This window comes from Convolutriloba macropyga, chromosome 1 (assembly GCF_964194025.1).
Source record: "Convolutriloba macropyga chromosome 1, txConMacr16.3, whole genome shotgun sequence".
In the NCBI taxonomy this organism is placed as follows: Eukaryota; Metazoa; Xenacoelomorpha; order Acoela; family Convolutidae; genus Convolutriloba; species Convolutriloba macropyga.
The window spans coordinates 56,643,612-56,666,564 of record NC_134468.1 but is presented as its reverse complement, the minus strand read 5'-3'; the positions used below and the strand labels follow the sequence as shown (position 1 = coordinate 56,666,564).

The 22,953-nt window shown below is 35.5% G+C and overlaps 1 protein-coding gene across 1 annotated transcript in view; it reads right to left on the bottom strand.

Annotated features, from left to right (window-relative positions):
- LOC142340622 (RUN and FYVE domain-containing protein 2-like) overlaps positions 1 to 22,953 on the bottom strand; it is a 208,602-nt gene that overhangs the window by 14,716 nt on the left and 170,933 nt on the right. The window contains exons 4-9 of the mRNA XM_075391318.1: positions 18,872 to 18,973; positions 18,468 to 18,594; positions 18,279 to 18,370; positions 16,935 to 17,018; positions 16,766 to 16,835; positions 12,339 to 12,557 (exon numbers count right to left, since the gene is read on the bottom strand). Of these exons, the coding sequence (XP_075247433.1) occupies positions 12,339 to 12,557; positions 16,766 to 16,835; positions 16,935 to 17,018; positions 18,279 to 18,370; positions 18,468 to 18,594; positions 18,872 to 18,973 (694 nt within the window). The remainder of the gene's footprint in view (positions 1 to 12,338; positions 12,558 to 16,765; positions 16,836 to 16,934; positions 17,019 to 18,278; positions 18,371 to 18,467; positions 18,595 to 18,871; positions 18,974 to 22,953) is intronic.

Here is a 22,953-nt window from a genome sequence, read left to right as displayed (position 1 = left end):
GTCAAAACATGACAATTACATGACAGTTACACATGTTTTTTCTTTAAACGCATTTTTCGATGACAGGTCTCAGAATAGAACTTCACATGATGTCGCCGGGGAGTGCAAAACTGCAAAAAACAGGGTCCTAACTCCTTCAGGTCATCAGGTAGTTGGTGTTCTAATAAATGCCAGATGTTAATGGGACATGAATGGCCAGATGTTTTCGAGATCAGTGAAGGAGCAGTTTTTCGACCTCGATGCTTATGAGCAAACTTGTCAAGCATAGCGAGGGCATTACAAATCTGCAAAAATTCAATTTTTTTAGTTACTTATTAATTTGGCTAATTAAGCACTAATTAGCTCTTAATTAAGGGCTAACTAAATCGTTAATTATTTGTCTCAATTTGACGAGTGTGATGAGAGTTTTTTTTAGCTCATTGTCTGCGGATGCCAATGAAACACTCTTTTTCATCCCAACGATTTTTTGGAGCCCACTTTTTTGGGGTCAAAGGTCACTGTTAATATTTTAAAAAAACAGCAAAAAATTGCGTTTTTTAATGTTTTTCTCAAAAATTTTTTCTGAAACATCTTCTTTTTTAGCATCGGAAAAGCCAGTTGGCAATTAGTTGATGATACCAAATCCTTCTTTTACCGTGTTTTCAATAGTTTAACCTTGTCATTTGATGTTTAATTAGTACATCTTCAAAGTTTCAGCCTGAATTTTACTTTTTTTTTGGCTCTTTTAAATAATTTTTAGTGCCTTTTCTGTCCGTTTTTTTTCAAAACGAGTGAGTAGCATTGTTACTTTTTACATCAAGACAAGTATTGTTGGCATCCAAAAAAAATTCAAAGAATCTTATGACCAATTGTTGGTTTTTCATTCCAAAAAATTTTGTTTTTTGTGAACTTTTTCTTTTTTATTTAGTTTTACAATAGTGCTTATTAGAGATAAGTTGAAAAAAATTGAAATCTTTGCAAAATTTTCATGTATAAACATCGAATAAACGCTTACATACAAACACACAAAAGAAATAAATTATGGAAAGCTCTAAATTTAAGCAGAGAAAGTGATGCTGATGAAAAGTTTAGCCTTCAAAAAGCACCGAGAGAAGAGTCCGACTTTCTTTCTTTAGGTGCTCTGGATACTTTAGGCGTCTCCAAATTGTTTGGTGTGATAGTCTTGTCTTGTCTTCTCCATCGCTCTCTAGAACTGGTGTTTTTGGAGATTCAAAGTTTGCCCCTGAAAGCATTGTAGTATAGGGTGTTTCCTGGCTTGTCTGTCCAATTCCAAATATCCAAGGAACTTGATCTCTACTGAGTGCTTCAAAAAATGACGGGCTTGTGCTATGAGGCGTTGTTGTAGCGCTAGCGGTCACTGAGCGGAGTTGTTGGTAAGCTTTGTCCTGAAGAACTTGCTGGTGATGTGGGCGACAATTGAATGCCCCAAAGACTGGCTAAATTGTCACGAGCATCTTGAGCTCCAAGTTGGTTTTCAAATAAAGGCACACAATCGCAATCGTACTTGAAGAGAAGTTGCTTTGTCTCATCGGGCAATGTTGCAATGTCTTGAGGCTCACACGACTGCAGTTTTTGTGGTGGCACTAGACCACCAGAATTTATAATACTTCCATGGGTAGGTAAGTTTTTTCCCGGCAAAGTAGCAACAAAATCGATAATGGAATTTGGTATAATGAAGCGGTCTGATGTAATCCAATTTTTCAGAGAAAAGTCTTTGTACTGTTGAATAAAAACAACATAATTTTCGTAAATGGTCTGATTTACTAAAGTTCTTTGCCAGGACTCGTCAGAAATAGAGAGCAAGTAAAAAGACATTCTGAGACTTTGAAATTTGAAGAACTGTTTAAGCAAGCAACAGAAATCAGATAAAGAAAGATTGAGAGAGAGAGAGCAACTTTAACTTGTGAAGAAAATGGTCTGAAGTGTTTTAACTAATTTGATTCTATGGTTCAGGCACTCCCTTAGGTCACATTTATTTTCAATCAATTATCTACGATTTTGATCCCTTGCATATAACCCACAGGAAGACAAACTTATTGAAGTTAGCTGTTATCAATGCACCAGACCACCAATGTTTAACGACATATATATTTAGATGTCCCATGTTTAGGTTTATGCTGTTTTATGCATAGTATTTTCTACAGATGTTTTGAATTTTCCTTTTATTGCCAACTTTTCCTAGTACGTAAATGTATACTTTATAGCCTCTTATCAATTTGATCTCTGACCTCAATTATAATAAAGTTTCATGAACCAAATATGTTTACTTTACGTGCAAAACAAACAAGGGCTTTATAGAATAGTAGTTTTTCTACACGTTTTCTTATGACCACAAATTTTCTGATACGTGTTTTGTGTCTTCTTATCAATTTGATCTTTGAACTTTCTTTGTAAAAAAATTCCATGGTCCACGCACGTGTTGAAAAGAATTAACAGACTCAAGTAAGCCGCTGGCGTACTTGAGTCTGTATTTTCACACATGTAAACCTTTTTGCAATTAAAAACAAATACGACACTTGTTTAATCCAAGCTTGCCGCGCCACTTTAGTGTGAGTGTTTCTCCGAGGTGGTCGTTTCATTTTATGTTGAATTTTACAAAAACCTCCTGTTATCAGTATAATAACCAGAGACTTGATTGAAATATAACGTTTTCTGCCACAAGAGATTCTGAGTTTGGTAATAGTTATTGTGATATTTCATCGAAGGAAAAACGTCTAATCAGGGCAACCCTCAAAAGGTATGAGAAGACTGGAACATGTGTTTCTGAAACTATTCAAGAAAGTTGACGACGATTACGAATTTCAACGTCTCTCACTGACTACCGAAGAATTTGACAACCTTATTAAAAAAGCACCAAAAATTAGGGAAACTTTTCCAATCAGTTCACAAGAAGCGAAATGAAAATTGAAGACTGGCGGACCTTCTCCCGCTAAAAAATCGAAAATAAGCTCAACGTAAAAGTCATGGTTGAAACAATGTTTGAGCGTTCACCTAGTTAATTCAAACAGTTTCAGAAGCAGTTCAAATTTTTAGTCACTAATGAAAAAATTAATTTGTCAAGCGTAAAAACTTTTGCAGTGTGTTCTCATTTTGATTCAGCATTTTGTCAGTTGACAACAACAACAAAATCTACTAACCATTTTCATGTTCTGATAGACACATCAGAAACAGCAACAACTTACGATGACATTTTTAAACGAAGCAAAGCTTTCCCCGTATCTTGTCTTTTCACAACTTTTCGATACTTGTTTTCATCAGCAACCGATTTGGAGACAAAAGGCGATGTCTTTTTTAAATTGAAATTAGAGGTGGTCGTTTCATTTTATGTTGAATTTTACAAAAACCTCCTGTTATCAGTATAATAACCAGAGACTTGATTGAAATATAACGTTTTCTGCCACAAGAGATTCTGAGTTTGGTAATAGTTATTGTGATATTTCATCGAAGGAAAAACGTCTAATCAGGGCAACCCTCAAAAGGTATGAGAAGACTGGAACATGTGTTTCTGAAACTATTCAAGAAAGTTGACGACGATTACGAATTTCAACGTCTCTCACTGACTACCGAAGAATTTGACAACCTTATTAAAAAAGCACCAAAAATTAGGGAAACTTTTCCAATCAGTTCACAAGAAGCGAAATGAAAATTGAAGACTGGCGGACCTTCTCCCGCTAAAAAATCGAAAATAAGCTCAACGTAAAAGTCATGGTTGAAACAATGTTTGAGCGTTCACCTAGTTAATTCAAACAGTTTCAGAAGCAGTTCAAATTTTTAGTCACTAATGAAAAAATTAATTTGTCGAGCGTAAAAACTTTTGCAGTGTATTCTCATTTTGATTCAGCATTTTGTCAGTTGACAACAACAACAAAATCTACTAACCATTTTCATGTTCTGATAGACACATCAGAAACAGCAACAACTTACGATGACATTTTTAAACGAAGCAAAGCTTTCCCCGTATCTTGTCTTTTCACAACTTTTCGATACTTGTTTTCATCAGCAACCGATTTGGAGACAAAAGGCGATGTCTTTTTTAAATTGAAATTAGCGGTTGATTTCAACATTAAAAACGAAGAAAAACCTGAGTCTGCAGCAACAGTGCGGAAGCGCTTACCAACAATTGTTACATCATCACAACAGCAACTGCTCCAGACCAAAACTGCTGCAAACTCCAACAAAAATAATGAAAATATTGTCAAGTCAGTGAGTACAACGGTGGTGCAGAAGTCATTGCACAACATGATTTCGCCGGGCAAACAAACACAAACTGACAATTTCAGTAGTGAAACTTTACGTAGATTTGAATCAATTTTAACTGGTCCCCATTCTGGTGCTTTTTGTCAGATTATGGATATTTTTGTGCGTGGGTATGGAAATTAGAACATTGATACTGATTTGTTGTTCATTCGTTTTGTGTAAGAAAAATTTAAATTTTGAAAATTGAATTTCTTTCAAACATTAGTAGTGTTAGATCATCATCATATGAAGAGCAAACCGTATCAAATCATTATCAGTGCATTTAACAATGGGCCGAAAACTGAAAATAAGATGAGCAATATAAATACAAAATAGTCCACATAGTTTTGAGTCTCGACTTTGAATGGGCTGGTTTTCTAGAATTGACATAGCTGAACGTCTCCTTGGGTAGAAACCAGTCTTCGATATACATCCTTATAGAACAATACTGGTTGCCCCAGGGGATCGGCAAAAATCAACTTCTTGTTTTTGACGCATAATAGGAGCCAATAAGTTCCAGCATTATTTGACGTTGATGCATTGACTATTTATTATACATGAATTTGGTTGCAAAATTTTAGGGAAATTGTTTGCTGCAAAGACACCCAAAAATTTGTGCTTCAGCGCTGAATTGAATCATTTACTTCGTCTTCGTTCATTAGTTTGTCAGTATATGGTTTTTCGCCACCCGTCGTGCACTGTCAACGTAAATTGTACTGGTTTTTTCGCCAATTATAAAAATTTCAATGTTGTTTGGAAGAGCCGCTGAGAACTTCAGCTCAACGGTTAATGAACTGTTTCTCAGCTCGGGTGAATAAAATCATGGGAAGCTTGTTGCGTGCTGGTTAAGTCAAAAACCATAAGGAAATGGCTGGGATACTCGCTCAATTTAATTCCATGACCGTTGTCAATATAAGCCAAGTCGGATATTGTGTTACAATAAAGACGTTTATCGTCATCTGTTGATATTGGAATATCCGCTACAGGCAGTCCGTTGCGATAAATATATATTTGTTCAATACCAAAATTCCAATAATGAAATGGGTTGAGTCTGTTATTGCCTAAGAAAGCTTCGTTAGTGTTTAAACAAATTGCAAGTCTGCGAATTGGTTCCCGCGAGAAAACATCCTCTTGCTTCCAACTATGAAGACCAGCCGAAGCCAAAAACGTTTTTGTTATCGTTTCGAAGTAGGGATAAGATGCGGGACTACTTAACAAAGTTTTTCAATGGCTGACATAACGTCATCATTTAGCGTCATCTTGCGGACATACAAATTGGCCTCTAAAATTTCTACCTTGTAATGTTTTGCAGGGTCATCGGACATGACGACAAAATCATCAATAGAGCGACTGAAAGCAATGCGAAGCGTAACACCGCTAAGCAGATGTGGATCACAAGTGAAGAAGTCAACGGCAACTTTTCCATAAAAAGCGCATTCGAATGATTTTTTAACTAATTCTTTCCTGCTGTCAATTTCTGTTGTCGATAACTTAGCCGGGATTTCTTCGAATGAGTAGCCTTGACATGCTAAGCATGTGTTTTTTGCGTCCTTGTTGTGAGAAAATTCGGTCTTGATAAAACTTTTGTGCGCATAGTTTCCGTTGGCATTTGATATTTTCAGTCCATTAGCAGATACCGTACAATCAAAAAACAATGAATGTAACACATTGTTGCAAAAGTATGGAGCATCAGTTTTCGCTTGTCAGTGGGAGCTCGTGCATCGTGTTTCAAATTAGCTCCAGACGACTGAACAATTTTACATTTGATTTCGAGAAAAATCTTTTGTAAATCTATAAAATTATTCCGATCACCAGAGACTTCAAACTCTAACATAGGTCCATTTGGACTGTAGACAGGTCCCAATTTTTGGCAGACACTTCCATCAAACGTTACTAAGAGAGCTGATTTTTTAAATAAATCCAGAGAACTGTGAGTTGCTTCTGCTGGCAACAAATTAGCGATCATCGTTAACTTTGGCGAAAAAATCTGACCGACTTCTTTTTACGGGCCTCCCAGTGGAAATGATGTTTTTCGATTTGGTTACTGCTGTTGACCTTTTGGATGAACTCTTTGACCGACGTCTTAGTCTATGTTGTCGTAATGTTCTTTTCCGTGATCCACCAGTCTGTTTTTTTACTGTTTTAGAAATTGTGTTTTTGAGCGCTTGCTTTGGAGATTTTTTACTGCTTACTACGTCCAGTAGCTCTGGAACACTCTGTTTGAACAGTTCCTTTCCAATACGTTTGGCAGTTGGTAGAATGAATCGACTTGCTAAGGGCAGAGCAACACGACCAATGCCCGCAGCCAAAGCTCCAAAGCCACTACCTCTTTATCGATAGTGTCCAGAAAAATGCGGCAGAGAAGTTGCTTGATTTGAGTAATCCAATTCAACTTGAAAACATTTTGAATTGTAACGTCAAGAGAACTTTTTCTGTTCCCGAGAAGGGAACCAAGTCACCCGTTTCTGTTCTCCGTTCAATAGAAATTGACTGAATTGTGTTTGTCAATAGCTTTTTGTAATCCAAGTTCGGAAAAACTAATCGATGTGTTGGCTCAACTTCGCACACACTACCGTTTTTTAGACGCTGTTTTGAATCAATGACTCGTAAAAGAGGTGCTTTGGCATCACCCACGTACTGATATTCAATAATGCTTGCATATAAAAATATCAAATGTTTACCAGCCAACAGATCCGCTGGTAGCTCTCCATAATAAGCTTTCGTTTCGCCACATTTCATTAACTTATCTGCAGTCGTGTTCATTTTATAGCCAATATGAATACCATTGCCATCAGGAACTCCATCAAAACCAAGGATACTTGGAATTTCCTTGCTTAAAAACGTAATCCCTTCATGTTTTCCCAACAAAATTTTGTATTTTCCAGAATTTCTTATTTCTCTGAAGGAAAAGTGAGGCAGTCCGGCTGTACGCTTAACTAACGCTAGAAGTTGATTTACGTTGTCAAATGTCCCTGGAATAAACCCTAATTTTGATTCATTGTACGGTCGTGAGATAACATTCTGCAGCCTTTTTCGTAGCTTCATATTCTTTCAAGCTGAAAGCAATAAATTCCCCCTCCACAACGTTTTCAAATTTTGTTGGAAAAATAATTTCACTTAACGCTACCCTCCAATCGCCAGAAAGTTGAATTTCATCATTAAAAAAGTTTCGAATTGACGCTAGAGTATTTGATTTGAATATTTGCATCGATGCAGACGATATAACATGTACTGTGAACTCATCTTCAAATTGATTGCGCGCCATTTTATTTGCTGTGTTCACGAACCAGTTGTAATTCTGGCTGATAGAATTTACCCTCTATTTTTTCTTTGTTTGCGTCAATAATAGAGTAGGTTGGCGGTGACAACGTCGGAATATCTGTTATCTCAAATACCTGGTCAGTAAAGGATTGTTTGTATCCTTTTCTGAACGCTTTGTCTTTTTTGACAATTCTAACAAAGTCTCCGATATAAAACTTGGATTTTTGAAGGATACTTGTTTGAGCACTTAGGGAGACCAGTCTTCGTACATCTTTCTTTGTAACTTTATTGAGGGCAAGTTTAATGACCCGGTTAACACGTGAATTAATTGCGTTCACAAACTGATCCAATTTATCAATATAAGAGTAGGTCCACTTTTCTTCAAGGTATCTGTAGATGATATTTTTTAGCGAGCGAATGTTTCTCTCTGCAAAAGCAGACTTTTTTCACTAAAGGTGCTATATATTTGAATCCCTCTTTTCACACACAAGCTTTCGAAAGCTCCAAGAAACTCTTTACCATCGTCAACCCATACCTTTAATGGTTGTTTGTACTTGATCATTTTTTTTGAATGCTTGGACTGCCACTGTCGCATATTTTGTTTTCATTGGTTCCACTCTTAGATATCGTGACAGACAGTCAACTGCTACCCAAAGGTATTTGACATCTCGATTGTACTTTGCAAGTTTATCAACATGAGCTAAATCCAGAGACCAAATTTCATTAATGTTACAATGACTCTTAGTCTTGGAAACTTTAAACGAATTGAGCGGTATTTTGTGAAGGACGGTTTTGTTTCTAAATATGACCTCACTTTAGCCATTGACATTTTGCTTTGTGTATGAAGTCGCTTTGGGCTACCAAAAGATGCAGGGCCTTTTGAATAAAGGTGCTCCAAGGTTTTTCTCTCAGAAGAAGGGATCCCATTTTTTTCGGTTTGCTCTCTTTTTTGTTTGTCCTTTCGATTTTGTCATTTTTTCCTGTTGTGGCTCGTTTTGGATTACCACTTGCTGATTGTGGACTTTGTTTGGTTGCGAAGATTTCTTGTTCACTTTCATAGGCTTGTACGATTTGCTTGGCGGAAGTGTTTGCAACAAGTTCAGGCTCAATCGGGAGAACAGCTAAAATTTGGGAGTATTCTGATTGGTCAATTTTTTTAGGTTGTTGTAGATCATTCAAAAATTTGGAGACTTGTACTCTTGTTGGTTCTTGATTGATGTACAGTAACTTGCTTTCCTCACCAATTGTTACTGCTTCTGATTGGAGGATAAGATCAAGCAAGATTTCTGCACGATGGATTTTGTGTTTTTCTTTCAGTTTCACTAGTGCCATTATTGGTTCAGTTGCGGGGGCACTTTCCGATTTTTTTGTGACAACTGGATCAATTTCGCTGTCATCACTCATCGAGTCCATTTTTTCGGGCTCTTCTACTTCTTTTTCCCGCTCAGTTAACACTGGCTCTGTTTGAGCTACTCCATCTGCTCTTTCCACGCTGCCGTCGTAACTTGGCATATTTCTTTGCATGAGTGTTAACTGAGCTGCTTTGTTTCTATAGGCTGGGTTGTCAAGAATTTCGCTTTTTAATGATTGTTTTGACATGAACATTCGCTTCGGAATCAGAACGAATTCTTCTGCATGCATTATGGCTTTTTCAAGTACAGATAACAAGCAAAGCTAACCGTTTTTACTAGTCCTATTTCTCTTACAAAAATTTTCTTTTTTGCCTTCAAACTTGTCTGTTTAGATAAAATTTTTCTGAATGAACTTTCTTCGGTTTCTATTAAGTTTTTCTTAATGGACACGTTACCATTAACTACGTTCAGGAAGCATTCGCAAAGAAAATAAATAAACTTTTTAGTAGCTGACTTGATTAACTTTTTTAACTTGATATCCGATACTTGTAGCATTTGCTGAAGCATACATACTTCTTTCTCTTTCATCGGTTAGATTTGCAATAACAGCTTCTGCTGAAGGTAAGTAAAAAATTGAGGGGCCTGGAGGCACAATATTAGAGAAGTAACGTAATTTGTCTGAAGTTTTTGGGTCTAGATCAATTAATAAATGACCAAAAGCTTGCTTTGTTGCTAAATCGTAACTTTCTCTCAAAAATTGTGTGTTGTTGAGTTGTCGACCAATTTGTTGAACATCACGAGGCGACTTAAATAAAACAATATGTGTTGTATTAAGATCAATCGTTCTGGACCATTTGCACTGTTGAAACAAGTTGTGCTTTACGTATATCACTGATTTTTTATGACGTCCATTTGTCGCTAATTTTGAAAACTCTTTATCATTAAAAATTTCTTCACATGAATCATCAAATATCAAAAGACAATCATCTAGTTCTGATATTTGCTCAAAACTGGAAAACTCTATAAATTGAATGTTTATTTTTCTCTCAATGAACTGAAACTTCGGTTGGTCATGCTGGTAGAACTAAAATATTGATTCAAACTTGGGTGAGAAGGTGTTTTGAAGTAACATTTTGAAAATCAATTCAGTTTTTTCACAACATGAGGGGCCACAAACAGCCATAAAAAGTCTATCGGTAGTTCATATTTTTTTAATCATAGTTTCGGGTTAGGTAGAGCGTATCCAACTGTGCAAGAGAGGAGTGAAAACCAGAACGTTGACTCTTCACAATCGAGTTTAAAAAACACCAATTTGACTAAAGAAACCCCTATAAGAAAAACTATTATGAAAATTTGCGTAAAATAAACGACCTCAGATCTTGGAACTCCGGTTACAAAACCGCCAAGATCGCCTTTCTTGGTGATTTTTGTCAAAAACTAATTCAGTTATAGCTCCTCCAGCGTCAATGTTGTCCTCGAGTTGGTTCATTTGAAACAGCTGTTCAAATTAAACAATCAATTGAAGCTCAGGCTCATGCAAAATTAATTGACAAAAAAAATTTCATAACAAAAAAATTGCGAGTTTTTATCAGTTTTTTGTTAAGCAATAGTATAGTTTGCATTCACATTGTCAGTTTTATCTCTGAACACAACTGACTCTACGTTGCTGTCTCTGATGCTCTCCTTGATTTCAACCGGAAGACTTTCATCTGTTGGAGATATCTGAACTGGTACTGCATGCTTGGGCATAGGTAAAGGGGTTAGTTTCAGTCTTCGCGCTTTCTCTTGAATAGACATGGTATAATTTGAAAAACTCCAAGAGGGAAAGGTACTTTTTCAGTGTTTCTATTTCTGTGTCAGTACAGGTAACTTGTTGCTTCCTCAGCACAGTTTGACCACGAGTATCAACTTTCTCTTCTTTAACAAATGTAACGGTTAGCTGGTCTTCAGCCGTTATGTAACTGTAAACTGTCAAATTTTGAGACAAATTCACTTGAAGTAGAGATGGAGTTGATTTTTCCAAACGGGGACTCATTCGTCAGCCACTGGAAAAACAATTTAGCCTTCTTAGTAGCACAGTGTCTGCTTCGTTGTCGTTTGGGACAACTTACCGCATGTAGATCACAAATTGGTGTCGTGATATAATTTTAGGTTTTCAACCTTTGGACATAACAACGTCTCCAAATTGATAACGTCGTTTTGAAGTAACTTCTTCAAAGTGTCCGCTTTTTAAGTTCCTTTTGCATAAAAATCGCAAAGGGAAAACGAAGTTTGATGCTTTGAATAATTTGCTGCAAATAGCAATAGGGGTAATCTCCGCTCTCCCAAGCCAAACCATGAAGAAACTTTGAAACCCACTGGTAAGACTTTTGTTCACTTGAGGAAAGTATATTGAAGGAACTTAAGGGTCGGAAAGAAACTGTATCGCTGTAATCATGAGTACATACAGAAAGCTCTTTGATTATAAAACCCGATTTTTTATGTCGAAAGCCTTCAACATCAAGAACAACTGGTCGCAGTTTCAACATTCCAATAAACTGAACAAATTTTTCTTAAAAGTTTTCACATAGAGGCAGAAAGCTATGCCTGTCACGTGACCGAGATACTCATTGGTGACTGGACAGGGCAGGACGTAAGAATAACCCGGTCCCTTTTCGCTGTGTTCAAAGACAAAACCGGAAGCGTCATGGAGAATAGCATGCAATCTTAAAATTTTGTATGATTTGAAATATTTGTCAAGTGTAGGATTGTCAATGCCAATGAGACCACCATACGGTCTTAACTTCAAAGCAATATCCAAATCCAGATCAGGATCCAGGTAAAAACAAGTTGCTAAGAAATACCGATACCTTTCACTATACCCTGAATATTCCTTTTTCACTTCAAGATATAGCTCGTGAATACTTTTCAAATCTAACGTTGCAATCGTTGCCATTGAGCGCTCCTTGTGAAATGACACTTTCGGCCTAATCACCCAATTTTTGTTGTTAAGCAAATTGGTAGATACATAGAAAACAAAAAAATATTGAGAAAGAAATTGTAATTTAATCCAACCAAACCTATTTCAATGGTTTTCAACGATGACCCGTTTACGATCCCCCCCATCCTTCCAACCCTATAGTGTTATGCCCGCTTAGGATAATCCCGTTTAATCCCATGTTTATTCATCGTAAAAATACCCGCTTGAAATAACCCCATATATTCCCATGTTTAAGTATCGTAAAAAATACCCATTTAAAAACCCCTATATTCCCATGTTTAAGTATCACAGGATCACCCTCTCAACATGACCTCCTGAAATCACATATTCAAGATCCTAGGAATGCCCACTCATGATCACTCCCTATATTCCCATGTTTAGTATCACATGAATACCCCCCCCCCCCCCCACTCTTAACGCTCTTATTATTTACTACTGATGTGTCTAACTTATCCGTTAAACTTATCTGTTAACTGTTGATAGCGCTCATCCTGAAAGTATTTTCTTACCAATCGGTGGGTGATTTCATCCGCTAGCTTTTCCTTTAACTCCTGGTTTGTCTCGTCTAAGCTTTGATTCATGGCCTGAATTGTCTCCCTCTCTGTTTGAATATCGGCCTGAGCTGCATCCAGACGACGCTTTTCGTCAGCTTCTCGCGAACCCTTTTCTTCCAGAAGTTTGTCTTTTTCTGATGCCAATTCCTTTAGTTTCAGTTCACTTCCCTCAAGCTGGAATTAAATTGGCTGCTTATGTACTGCCAAAAATACAAACCGCTCAAAATTCAACAGAGAACTTCGAACAAAACGCTTTTAAGGCTTTTGGTGGAAAAGCTTATGCTGGAAACATCATATCAGAGAATTTCCGAAGTCACATCAACCATTTGAGCGAAAAAAGTCGGAAATTTAGTTTCCTAAACAGTTCACCAGCAAAAATCCTAACAGTTCAAAAAGCCCCATTTCAGCTTCTAACTTTGTAAAAATTAGGTAAACTCAAAGTAAAAAATTTGGAAGGCAATCGGCATGGCTCTGGCTAAATGGTCAATTTTATGGCCTAATTCGATAATCAAAGCAGGAAGCATTTGCGCGCCAAACAGCAGCCTTCGATCAGAAAAAATGAACAAAAAATCTGGTCTTGCTATTATTTGCGATGAAACGTCAAGTGGTCAGACGAAAAAAAAACCATCAGACGATAAGTCGGTAGTACAACCATTCGCAATTAAACAAGAACAGAACTAAAATAATCGCTAAAAACATTGCAGAATAAAATAATTGCAATAAGTAAAAACCATATTTGCATGCAATTGAGATACTGAAAATCCTCACGAAATTTCAAGAAAATTAAACGACAAAAACTTTTAAGTTGAACTTTTTAAGTTAATCAATTGCTAACTAAACATGTCAATTGCTTTAATCAATTGCTAACTAAACATGTCTATAAGCGTTGAGTAAATAATTCCCATCAAAAGCCATTCACAAAACAATGCCGAACGTGCTAAAAATAGCTTAAAAATCAGCAAAATTAGCATGAATTGTATTTATATAAAAATCTAAAACCGCCGTGGAAAACTAAAACATACCCGGCAGATTGCCGGAAAATAGCCGCCGTTGATTCCCATAACTCTATTGGGATTGAAAGAAAAGAAAATATCAAAATTGATTTGTGTATAAAAACATTTTAAAGTGCGATTTATTTTGATGCCATTTCGTAATTGAACATACTCCTGCCTCTCAGTGAGAGGCTACAGTAGTCTAGTAGCAATACCACTAAGCATTATAGATAGTAACTAAAACCTATGAGAACAAAGTTCAAGTACCGCGCATCTAAAAATGGGCTTTATGGGTTTGTCCCGGCTGAGAAGATGAGGGCGGCTAATAATTAATTCTAGAGCCCAACAAGGAGGCTCGTTAATGTGCGTTTGCACATGAAGTTCCGACCCGAGCTGATCTACATTTTTGACTTAATTGTCAAGCAAATGAAGAGATAACCATAAACATATATTTGAGTTTTAAAAAATCGTTTCATACCCAAATTACTAATTGAATTACATAATTCCATGCCTCATTACAGCGCTTACAAGATCTGCCAATAAAGAGACTGCGAGAAAAAAAAACAAAAATAAGCAAAACTAAAAAAATTAACGGCAAAAACTCAATATCTAAATGTAAAAGCACCTAGTAAACAACGTCAAAATGCAATCAGATAAAACCTCAACAGCGCAAATTTTTTCTTTTAGCTTATGTATACATCAGATGGGACTTTTCCTTAATAAGACTAGGTAACAAGTAAAAAGAAAAAATGACGCAAATGACCAAATAAGTTGAAACGTCTTCAAAATCATTAGCTTTTAACAAAAAAATTCTCGACAAACTTACTATAAAGTCATTACAAAACTGATAGGACTTCTCTTTGGTTAGACTAAGCCATAGAAACGGACTAAAGATTCAGAAAAGCCCAAGAAATTACAAACAATCTGCGAAAACACAAATCATTGAGGCCATTAAAATCATTAGCTATTATACTGAACAAATAAATAAGTTTACTTGGGACTCAATTGAATAAAATTGGGCTCTGTTATTAGGCGAACCTGGTAAAAAGAAAAAAAAATAGTGACCACTCACAAAACATTTATAAAACGCATATTTTCCCAGAAACAAAACGTCGGTTACCACAATATTAATAGAAAATTTAATTTTTGAGTTACACGGAATTGGATGGGACCTCTCAATGATGAAAATTAGTTACAAGTAGACGAAAAGAACAACAAAAATTATACAAAAAAACAATACAAATATTAAAAACAAAAAAATTTTTAAAAAATTTAAAACAGAAAATATCATAAAGCTTAAAACCATTCGCTTTGAACTAACTGCATAGAGTAATATCATTATTTCAATCCTCAATTTGAAGCTTAATAAATAAAACAGCAAAAACAGCGAATTATAAAAAAAGTGAGACAAAAGTGTCGAAGCCATTAAAAAATGAGCTTTTCCGTGCAAACAGTTCTATCTTCAGTTCATTTTTAACGACAATAGAATGCTTCTTTCTTTAACCATAAGACTGCAAAAAATCAACAATTATAAAAAAATTTTAAAACGACGAAATCTTTGAGAAAACCCTTACAATCAACGACATTAAACTCAATAGCTTTTAAAGGAAGTCAATAAATACGCTACGTTATTCTTCGATGGGAAGAAAAGGCTGTTTGTCGTTGACCGTCAGCAATACGACATCAGAATAAGTCTTACGACTATCAAAACAATTACAAATACAGACAAAAACCGAGAAACCATTAGAATAGTGCGAGAAGAAAGTGTCGAAGCCAATTAATCCAAAAGCATTTCTTTGAAAACTTTATCCATGATTCTTTTAACGTCTTATCTGAGCCAACGGGATACATCAATATTGGATGCGATATGATTCTAAAAGGAAACAAAATTACGAAAAAATTATCCAAAAAATAAAAGAATCTATAGGGAAACTCGTCGCATTGAAGTCATAAAGCCAATAAATGAAGATAAAACAAGCCAGATTAAATTGGTTTGCAGTACAAAATACGGGTTTCCTGTTATCACTGCGACTGACTTAGAGTTCGCGAAAAAAAGTTTTAAAGATCGGCTAACGTTCAAAAAAACGAAAAATTATTTTGAATGTCTTAACAACCATAAGCTCTCCACTCAAAGATCTAGATAGGTTCACTTAATGCTCATTACGAAGACTACGCACTTTTAGTCAACGTGTCTATTGCACATGACTCCAAAAATTCAGTAAAATCTCAAAAACAAAATCAAAATTTCATTAAAAAATTAAGAAAATTCAGTGTGGAAGTCAAAAAAAATATGGGGGACTTCTTGAAATCTATTTTTCTGTTCAGTGGGCATCATTGGAATGTAAATGAGGTTTGTCGTTAACAGAACCTCGATATGAAAGGTGATTATTCTCTTAGTGACAAAAAAAATATATTCTAAATTTTTCTAAAAAAACAGCTCAAAAAGAATTCGAAATTTTTTGATTGTATATTTCCATGTGAGACCAGAAGTAGTCTTTTTAATCGCCTTTCGTCTATTAGGAACACCAGATTGATGCATTTTGTAACCTCAATAACTCCTCGAAAAAAAGGAAATTCAAAAAAAATCTTTTAATATTTCGAATTCTACGCTGGACGAGCTTTTTAATGATACCACTCACATTTCTCTACGATGAATATATCGATCGGCCAAAATTGTCTGAACAAAAAAACCCATTTGAGTATATGGTTCCTCCCCCCACAAGTGGGGTCGGAACAATGAAATATTTGAAGCAAAGAAGACCGTTCAAACCATAACTTTTTGAAATGCTGTACGTGAACAAGAAAAAAATTGCTCGCTCAAAAATTTTCACAACTCAATTTCTCGCTCTCAAAACTACGCTAATACAAAAATGGCCTACTGTCAAAATAGCATAATACTCTGCAAATTAGTTGAAAAACCTCCAAATTAGCAAAAATCAGGAAGTCAAAAGTAAAAAAATTATTTTGATAAGTGAGAATTCCCGAAAAAAAAAGCGGAAAAATGGCCAAGAGAAATTTGCGAAAAAGACACACACGTTTACAATAATTGCTTCAATATTCGTTCGAGAGATTAATAAAAAAAATGTTCATATTAACAAAACAATTTCAGGTACCTTAAAAGAGTTGTGTAGTTTTATGATGCGCTTTTCGCATCAATAATCCAAGGCCTCAACTTCTCGCTCTCTCGAAAACTGCGTTATGTACAGAAAACTGTCTTTTCGGTTCACTCTTCAATTTCTTCAGGTGTCAAACCACTACAATTTTTTCACACTCTTTTTAGTTTCAAAATCACTTCAGGAGAATTGCTTGAAAAACACACGGCTCTGAGTCAAAAATTCAACTTGACAAACCTCGACAAAGAAATGAATGGTACTCAACTCACCTACTTACCTTGAAACCGATTTCCATCTTTTCAGTCTCCAGAGTGACAATTTTGGCGGTCATTTCATCAGCTTGGTTTCTACAAACAACACAATTTTCTTACACTGGAGTATTGTTTAAAAATGAAAATAGAAAAATGAAGACAGGAGCAGCTTTAGATAAGTGCAGTAGTACTCACTTTAGTTTCTTGTTCACTTCATCCAAGTAACTATTCTGATTTGTGAGATCCATCACCTCCTGGTGTAAATCTGTGTCATCTTCACTGTGGAAAACAACAAAATATCTACTGAAGGCTATTAATAGTTATCCGGTGTCTCCTTAATTCTATCTACTTTTTAACATAGCCGGCAGATTGCCGGAATAGCTGCGAAAGAATAGACCTGCGTGCCATATAATAGATAGAAACAGATAAAGATCTAAATTGAAAAAAAAAATCGACGCCGCTCAAAAAACTAGGCTAAAAAACATGCAGCGATAAATTAATAAAGCTTGTTCAAATTCATTCCACAGGAGCCTCTTATTAGGGACCTTTACTGCACATATGAGTTCCTTTGACCTTAAACAAATTCAATTAAAACTTAAGTTTTGAAGTGCAAAAGTCATTTTATTGAGTGAGGTAAGTCACTGATCAAAATCTAATCACGCAAATAACCTAAAATCTTTTACTAAAGCGAGCGAGAAATGACGTCACGCGCGCAAATGCCGTTAGTGAGAGGAAGAAGTCATTCAGAAAATTTGACTTTTTCAGCTTTGCTGTGTGAACAAATGTAAAACGAAAAAAGAGCGTCAGACGACGAAACAAAAAAAACACAGCAGGACAAGTCCTGACGTACAATTCAAAGAATTTTCATTGACTAAACAAAAAAACTAGACCTAGAATGGAATATCAGTGAATTGAGAAAACCATTTAAAAAAATCAGATAAAAAAAAAACAAAAAATCAATGTCAAAATGCCGCATGTGAACAAAAAAAAACTACTGTCGAGAAATTAAAATTTAATTCAAACAAAAAACTAGGCCTAGAAAGAGCTGTGAATGGATTGGGAAAACCATTTAGAAAAAAATCCGATCCAAAAAATCGAAAAAACCGTAAAAATCAGAGTGAAATTGCCGCATGTGATCAAAAAATCACTACCGAGAAATCGAATTTTTGTTCAAACACCGTTTTCTCACTCTACTTTAAAATTAGAGCGAAAAACATTCACGCCGCAAAACCACTCGCTTTTTCGCTCCACTTCCTGTTTCGGCGTGACCAAAATCACTACTCCAATTTGACTTCAAAAATCATGAAAATGTGTGAACAGATCTTAAAAAAAAAGACAGCGCCCCAATACAATTCAAATTCTTTGAATTGTAAAAAACCAAGAGCACCGCAATATAGTTACGCTCAGCTTACAGCTTCGCAGCTATAAAAATATTTCAAGTCCTTTTGTACGTAGCAAGTTTGCGCATTTCTTTTTCGTACTGATGTGATGAGCAGTGAAAAAAAAACAATGAAAAGTCGAGCAATTTACTTTACGAACCATGAGTTGATGGACATTGTAGAGATATTGTCTGCCACCCTCTCCAAGTAGTTGCCGTCTTTGAGAAAAGGACTCAAATCTAACACAGTTGGCTGAAACAATATACTTATTAACCATGGTTGGATTCGACACTTTTTCAACAACTAGAGAAAATTCTTCCATGTGTTCCAGTTTTCTATAGACGCTAACCAAATTGTCGAGATCTTCGTCCCTGTGAACAAAATTGAATTCAAGCACGTTCAGTCCCACCATAAGACCAGACAGCATTGAAACTGTATCCTCGTCTAGTAATAACGAAGAAGCACCATAGAATTCTCTAAACACAAAAAACTCATCTCAACTTTGCGTAAAATTAATCACCTTACATAGTACGACCATTAAAACATATCCATCAAAAACAGTAAATAATATCAAACTCCGACGCACCAGAGCCCCCGTTATATTTCCCCCAAACAGGAAATGGCTCCAAGAAGGGGGTAAACAGATAAAACTATCAAACAAAATTTTAGAAGCAAATAAACAAACAAGACGCAAGTTTCAACAATTGCCTTAAAATGGTCAATATAGATAAAGAGAGAGACAGCCTAACTTACTGCAGTTGAGTTTTGGAATGTGAGAAGATGTCGAAGTACTCCGAGAGACGCTTCTGCATAAGTGCAAACCTGATCCAAGCTCTGCCTCTGCCCACTCCCGTTCTGAACAACTTATTTCACACAGTATTCAGTATTCAGTATTCAGTATTCAAGTACTATTTTGATGTCATTTCGTAGTTGGACATACTCCTGATTGCCGGAAAATAGCCGCCACTGATTCCAATAACCCCGACTGGGATTGAAAGGCAGGCAAAATGAGATAACTGTTGTACAAAAACACTTTTAAAGTAAGTACTACCTCGATTTAATTTTGCAGTTAGAAATACACCTAATTCTTAATGAGAAGATACAGAGGCTAGAATCAATACTAATAAGCATTAGAGAGAGCAGAATGAGACAAGAGTGAAACTAGCTCAGAGAAGTTAAAAATATTCACGCAAAATGTTGAAAAGGCTGTGAAGTAAGGTAAAGCGAAACTTCTGTTCACCGAAGCCATAAAAAATTGCAGGACGAGAGCTGACCTACAATTCAAAAAATTTTAATTGACTAAGCAAAAAAGACCTCAAAATTACTAGGAATCGGCTCGGAAAACCCAAAAAAATCCGGTTAATCTAAAAAGATTTTTTTCAATTTTTAAATCAAATTTCCGCATGTGAACAAAGAAACCACTAGCGAGAAACCAAATTATTTAAAACATTTTCTTTCTCACTCTACTTTAAAATTAGACTGAAATTTTACGCCGCAAAACTAACGGCTTTTTCGCTCCACTTCGTTTCGGCGTGACCGAAAGCACTACTCCAATTTGACAACAAAATCAAAAAGTGACTAGATTTCAAAAAGCCGGAAACATTCTCGAAACGACTGAAAGAGTCGTCTCTGTCAAGAAAACTACCTTCTCAATTAACTGTTTCCCACTATACCGATTGATAAAAATCTTATTAATGATTCCTTAAAATTATTATTATTGCCTATTCAAACCACTTAACCGATTAAACATTTGAAAACGGATTAAACCACTCAATCGATTAAAAGACATTTAACATAGCCAGATAATTGCCTGAAATAAGTCACCGTTGAACGTACTGACCGACGTTGGGATTGAAACAAAAAGGACGTCACGAGAAATTGACGACAGCTTAATTTTTTCAAGTGTCGAAGTGTTCTTTTTCATTTAGTGTCATTTAGTACGCAGTTTCCTTATATTCCATAAATACAGTCCATTAGGCCTATAAATTGGAGGACTAAAATACTGATTCTAGAATCAATTAGCAGTATGATCTAAAGAGCTTTGATAACTTAATGCACTGTAACTTAATATCTCGTTTCTATTGATATCGCATATAGACCTTGAAAGTTTTGCGTAAATGCGTTTATTGAGTTCTAAAACGCGTTCCACTGAAACAGAGTGATCAGTCAGAACTCAAACGTGAAATGGGTGACTTAAGTTCAACAAAAAGTAAAGCAAATAAAAAACATAAAAGGACAAGTCCTGAATTTAAAAAAGAGAAATAACTAATGACCTGACGATTAATATTAATATTGTCACAGCAACACCAAACTAAGACAGTCTACAAAACCAATGACCATATATGCGCGGAAATGTTAAAAAAATTTAAAAACAATTAAAAAACTTTTACGTTCCCTTAGAAAGACTCTACACATACTAGGAAAGGGTGCACAGTATAAAACCTTGTAAGAATCAATAATGAACGAAGCAGGAAAGACTACGGAGATAGACAAAAGTCAGAAAAGCTCTGCAAGCAAGTGGCGTCAAATTAAGAGAACCTCACAACTACAGGCCAAAACCCTTAAACACAGCAAAAAAAACATTAGAAGTCAAAAAATAACATTTAGCGTTCCCAATGGCTGAAAAAGGGACAAGAGAACTACAAATAATGGTATCAATTACAAATTCACTTGAATATTTTGAAAACAAACAGAATAAAAACGTTCGCCCAAAGTTGAAGCCAGTAAATTAATCAAGCTTCTCATGGCGTCAAAATTACAAAACCGACTGCTATGAAATCAAGCGACTAGGACTCTCATCATGGGAGACTTAAGGATTAGACGACAAAAATATAACCAATTGACCTGACATTAATGAGGTTAAGTGATAATACAATAATAAGCACAAAAAATATTAGGAAACGTGCAGCTAAGATTTCAAACAGCTATCTCGTTTAATTAAAGCATCCTCAGCAGCCGATTAGACCCGTAGTTGATAAGGCTAACAGATAAGACAAAAAGTAAACAATGCAAACTCGCAAAACAAAAACTTCATTATAATTTTTAAAAATAATTAGTGTCAAAATCACACGTTTTATCGGCCTTAAACTGAAACCATTACATCGATTAAAATATTGCCCATTATAAACCTTAGACATGTCCAAAATGAGATTGAATGACAAGCGGACAAGCGAAAAAAAAAGTACAACAAATCATCGCAAAATACGAAAAATCGTCAGAAATTTTTGAGAAATAGTGTCAAAGTCATGAAAACCACCAGCCTGAACTCAAACTATTAATTGGGTTTATCTCTATGCGTTATTAGCAACCAGTGAAAGCTGCCATTAAGTACAATAGATAGAACGAAAATTAAAAAATCGGGTCTTTCCCATTATAGCCCCCCCCCCCAGCTTAGTGGACTAAATTTCATGAGGGTCTATAATGGGAAAGACCCATAAAATCAAATATCATAAGAAACACTGAGAACAAGTAAAATCGACGCACGTGAAAAAATTGCTCTCAAAAACTGAAAATTTGTGCAAAAAATAATTTCTCCTTCCGATTTAAAGGTAATTTTAAAAAACCATTTGAACCCACTCACTTTCTGCACTCCGTTTACTTTTGGAGCGAGCGAAAATCAACGCTCTGATTTTGACTTCTCACTGACGTGAAAAAGCATAAAAGAGTGTGAGAGATACTTAAAAAAGACAGCGAACAAAAAAGACCAAATACTTTGGGTTGTAAAAAAAAGAAAGGGCATAAATAATAGCCCTTCAAAGGATGCAGGCGTCTATTACAACCTCGTTTGCTCAAACCTCGTTTTCTCGCTTTAAAAATTAGTCCAATAAAATTGATTTTAAAAAGCACTTCTCCAATGCTCCCGTTCGCGACGTAAAAAGACAGCGCCCCAATACAAATCAAATTTTTTGAATTGTAAAAAATAAAGGGCCGCTAAAATAGTCGACTAAGATGACGGCGGCTATTAAAAATGAGACACGTAATATTACGACAGTTAATAACAGTGATATCATATGACAGATTGAAAAATTGAATGCTGTCGTAAACTGCCTAATGAACAGAGAAACATTCTACATGAAAGAACTAAGACAAAGCTTTATGAATCCACAACTCGCAGCGAAAAAAGTACAAAAAAATCTTAAATCTGTTGAAATTTAACATACAGTTCAAAATTTAGGTCAAAATTATAGTACAAAACATTGACAATCTTTTAAACAACAAATGACAATTAATTTAAAATGATATTTTTCGCTTGACGAAAATTCCTAACTACAAAACAAAACTGTTTATTAAACGCTAAGCTACGAGTAGCTCAGATCTCACACGAAATTAATTGTTTTTCTTTCAAAAGAAGTTCTCCATCGCAACAGTTACCGAAAATACTCTTTTCAATCTTTCAGCTCAATGTCGCAAACCGCTAATTTTGGTACAGCGAGAAAACCAGTTTTCAGAGTATCCGAGATATATCTGAAACATAGCCGCCAGATTGCCGGAAAATGGTTGCAATGGACGCTTGTAGCCTTCCATAGAATTGAAACAACTAAAGAAAAAAATTAGACAAATTGACAAACAGTCCTTTAATAGACTACACTTTTTGGGTTACATTAGGACTGTCGTTTTTATGAGACACATACGCTCTATAATGAAAAAGCCCTAACAACTTTTTCAAAATTTATATTCGAAATCAAAACTCAAGACTCAGATACTCAAGAATTAGGGCATAAACGTACGGTACTACTTAGGTGAATACTATTGGTCTTTAACTAGTAAATGTTAATGAAATGTTCATAAAGTTCATAAAGCATTTTAAGTGAGGTAAGTCACGCAATTGACCTAAA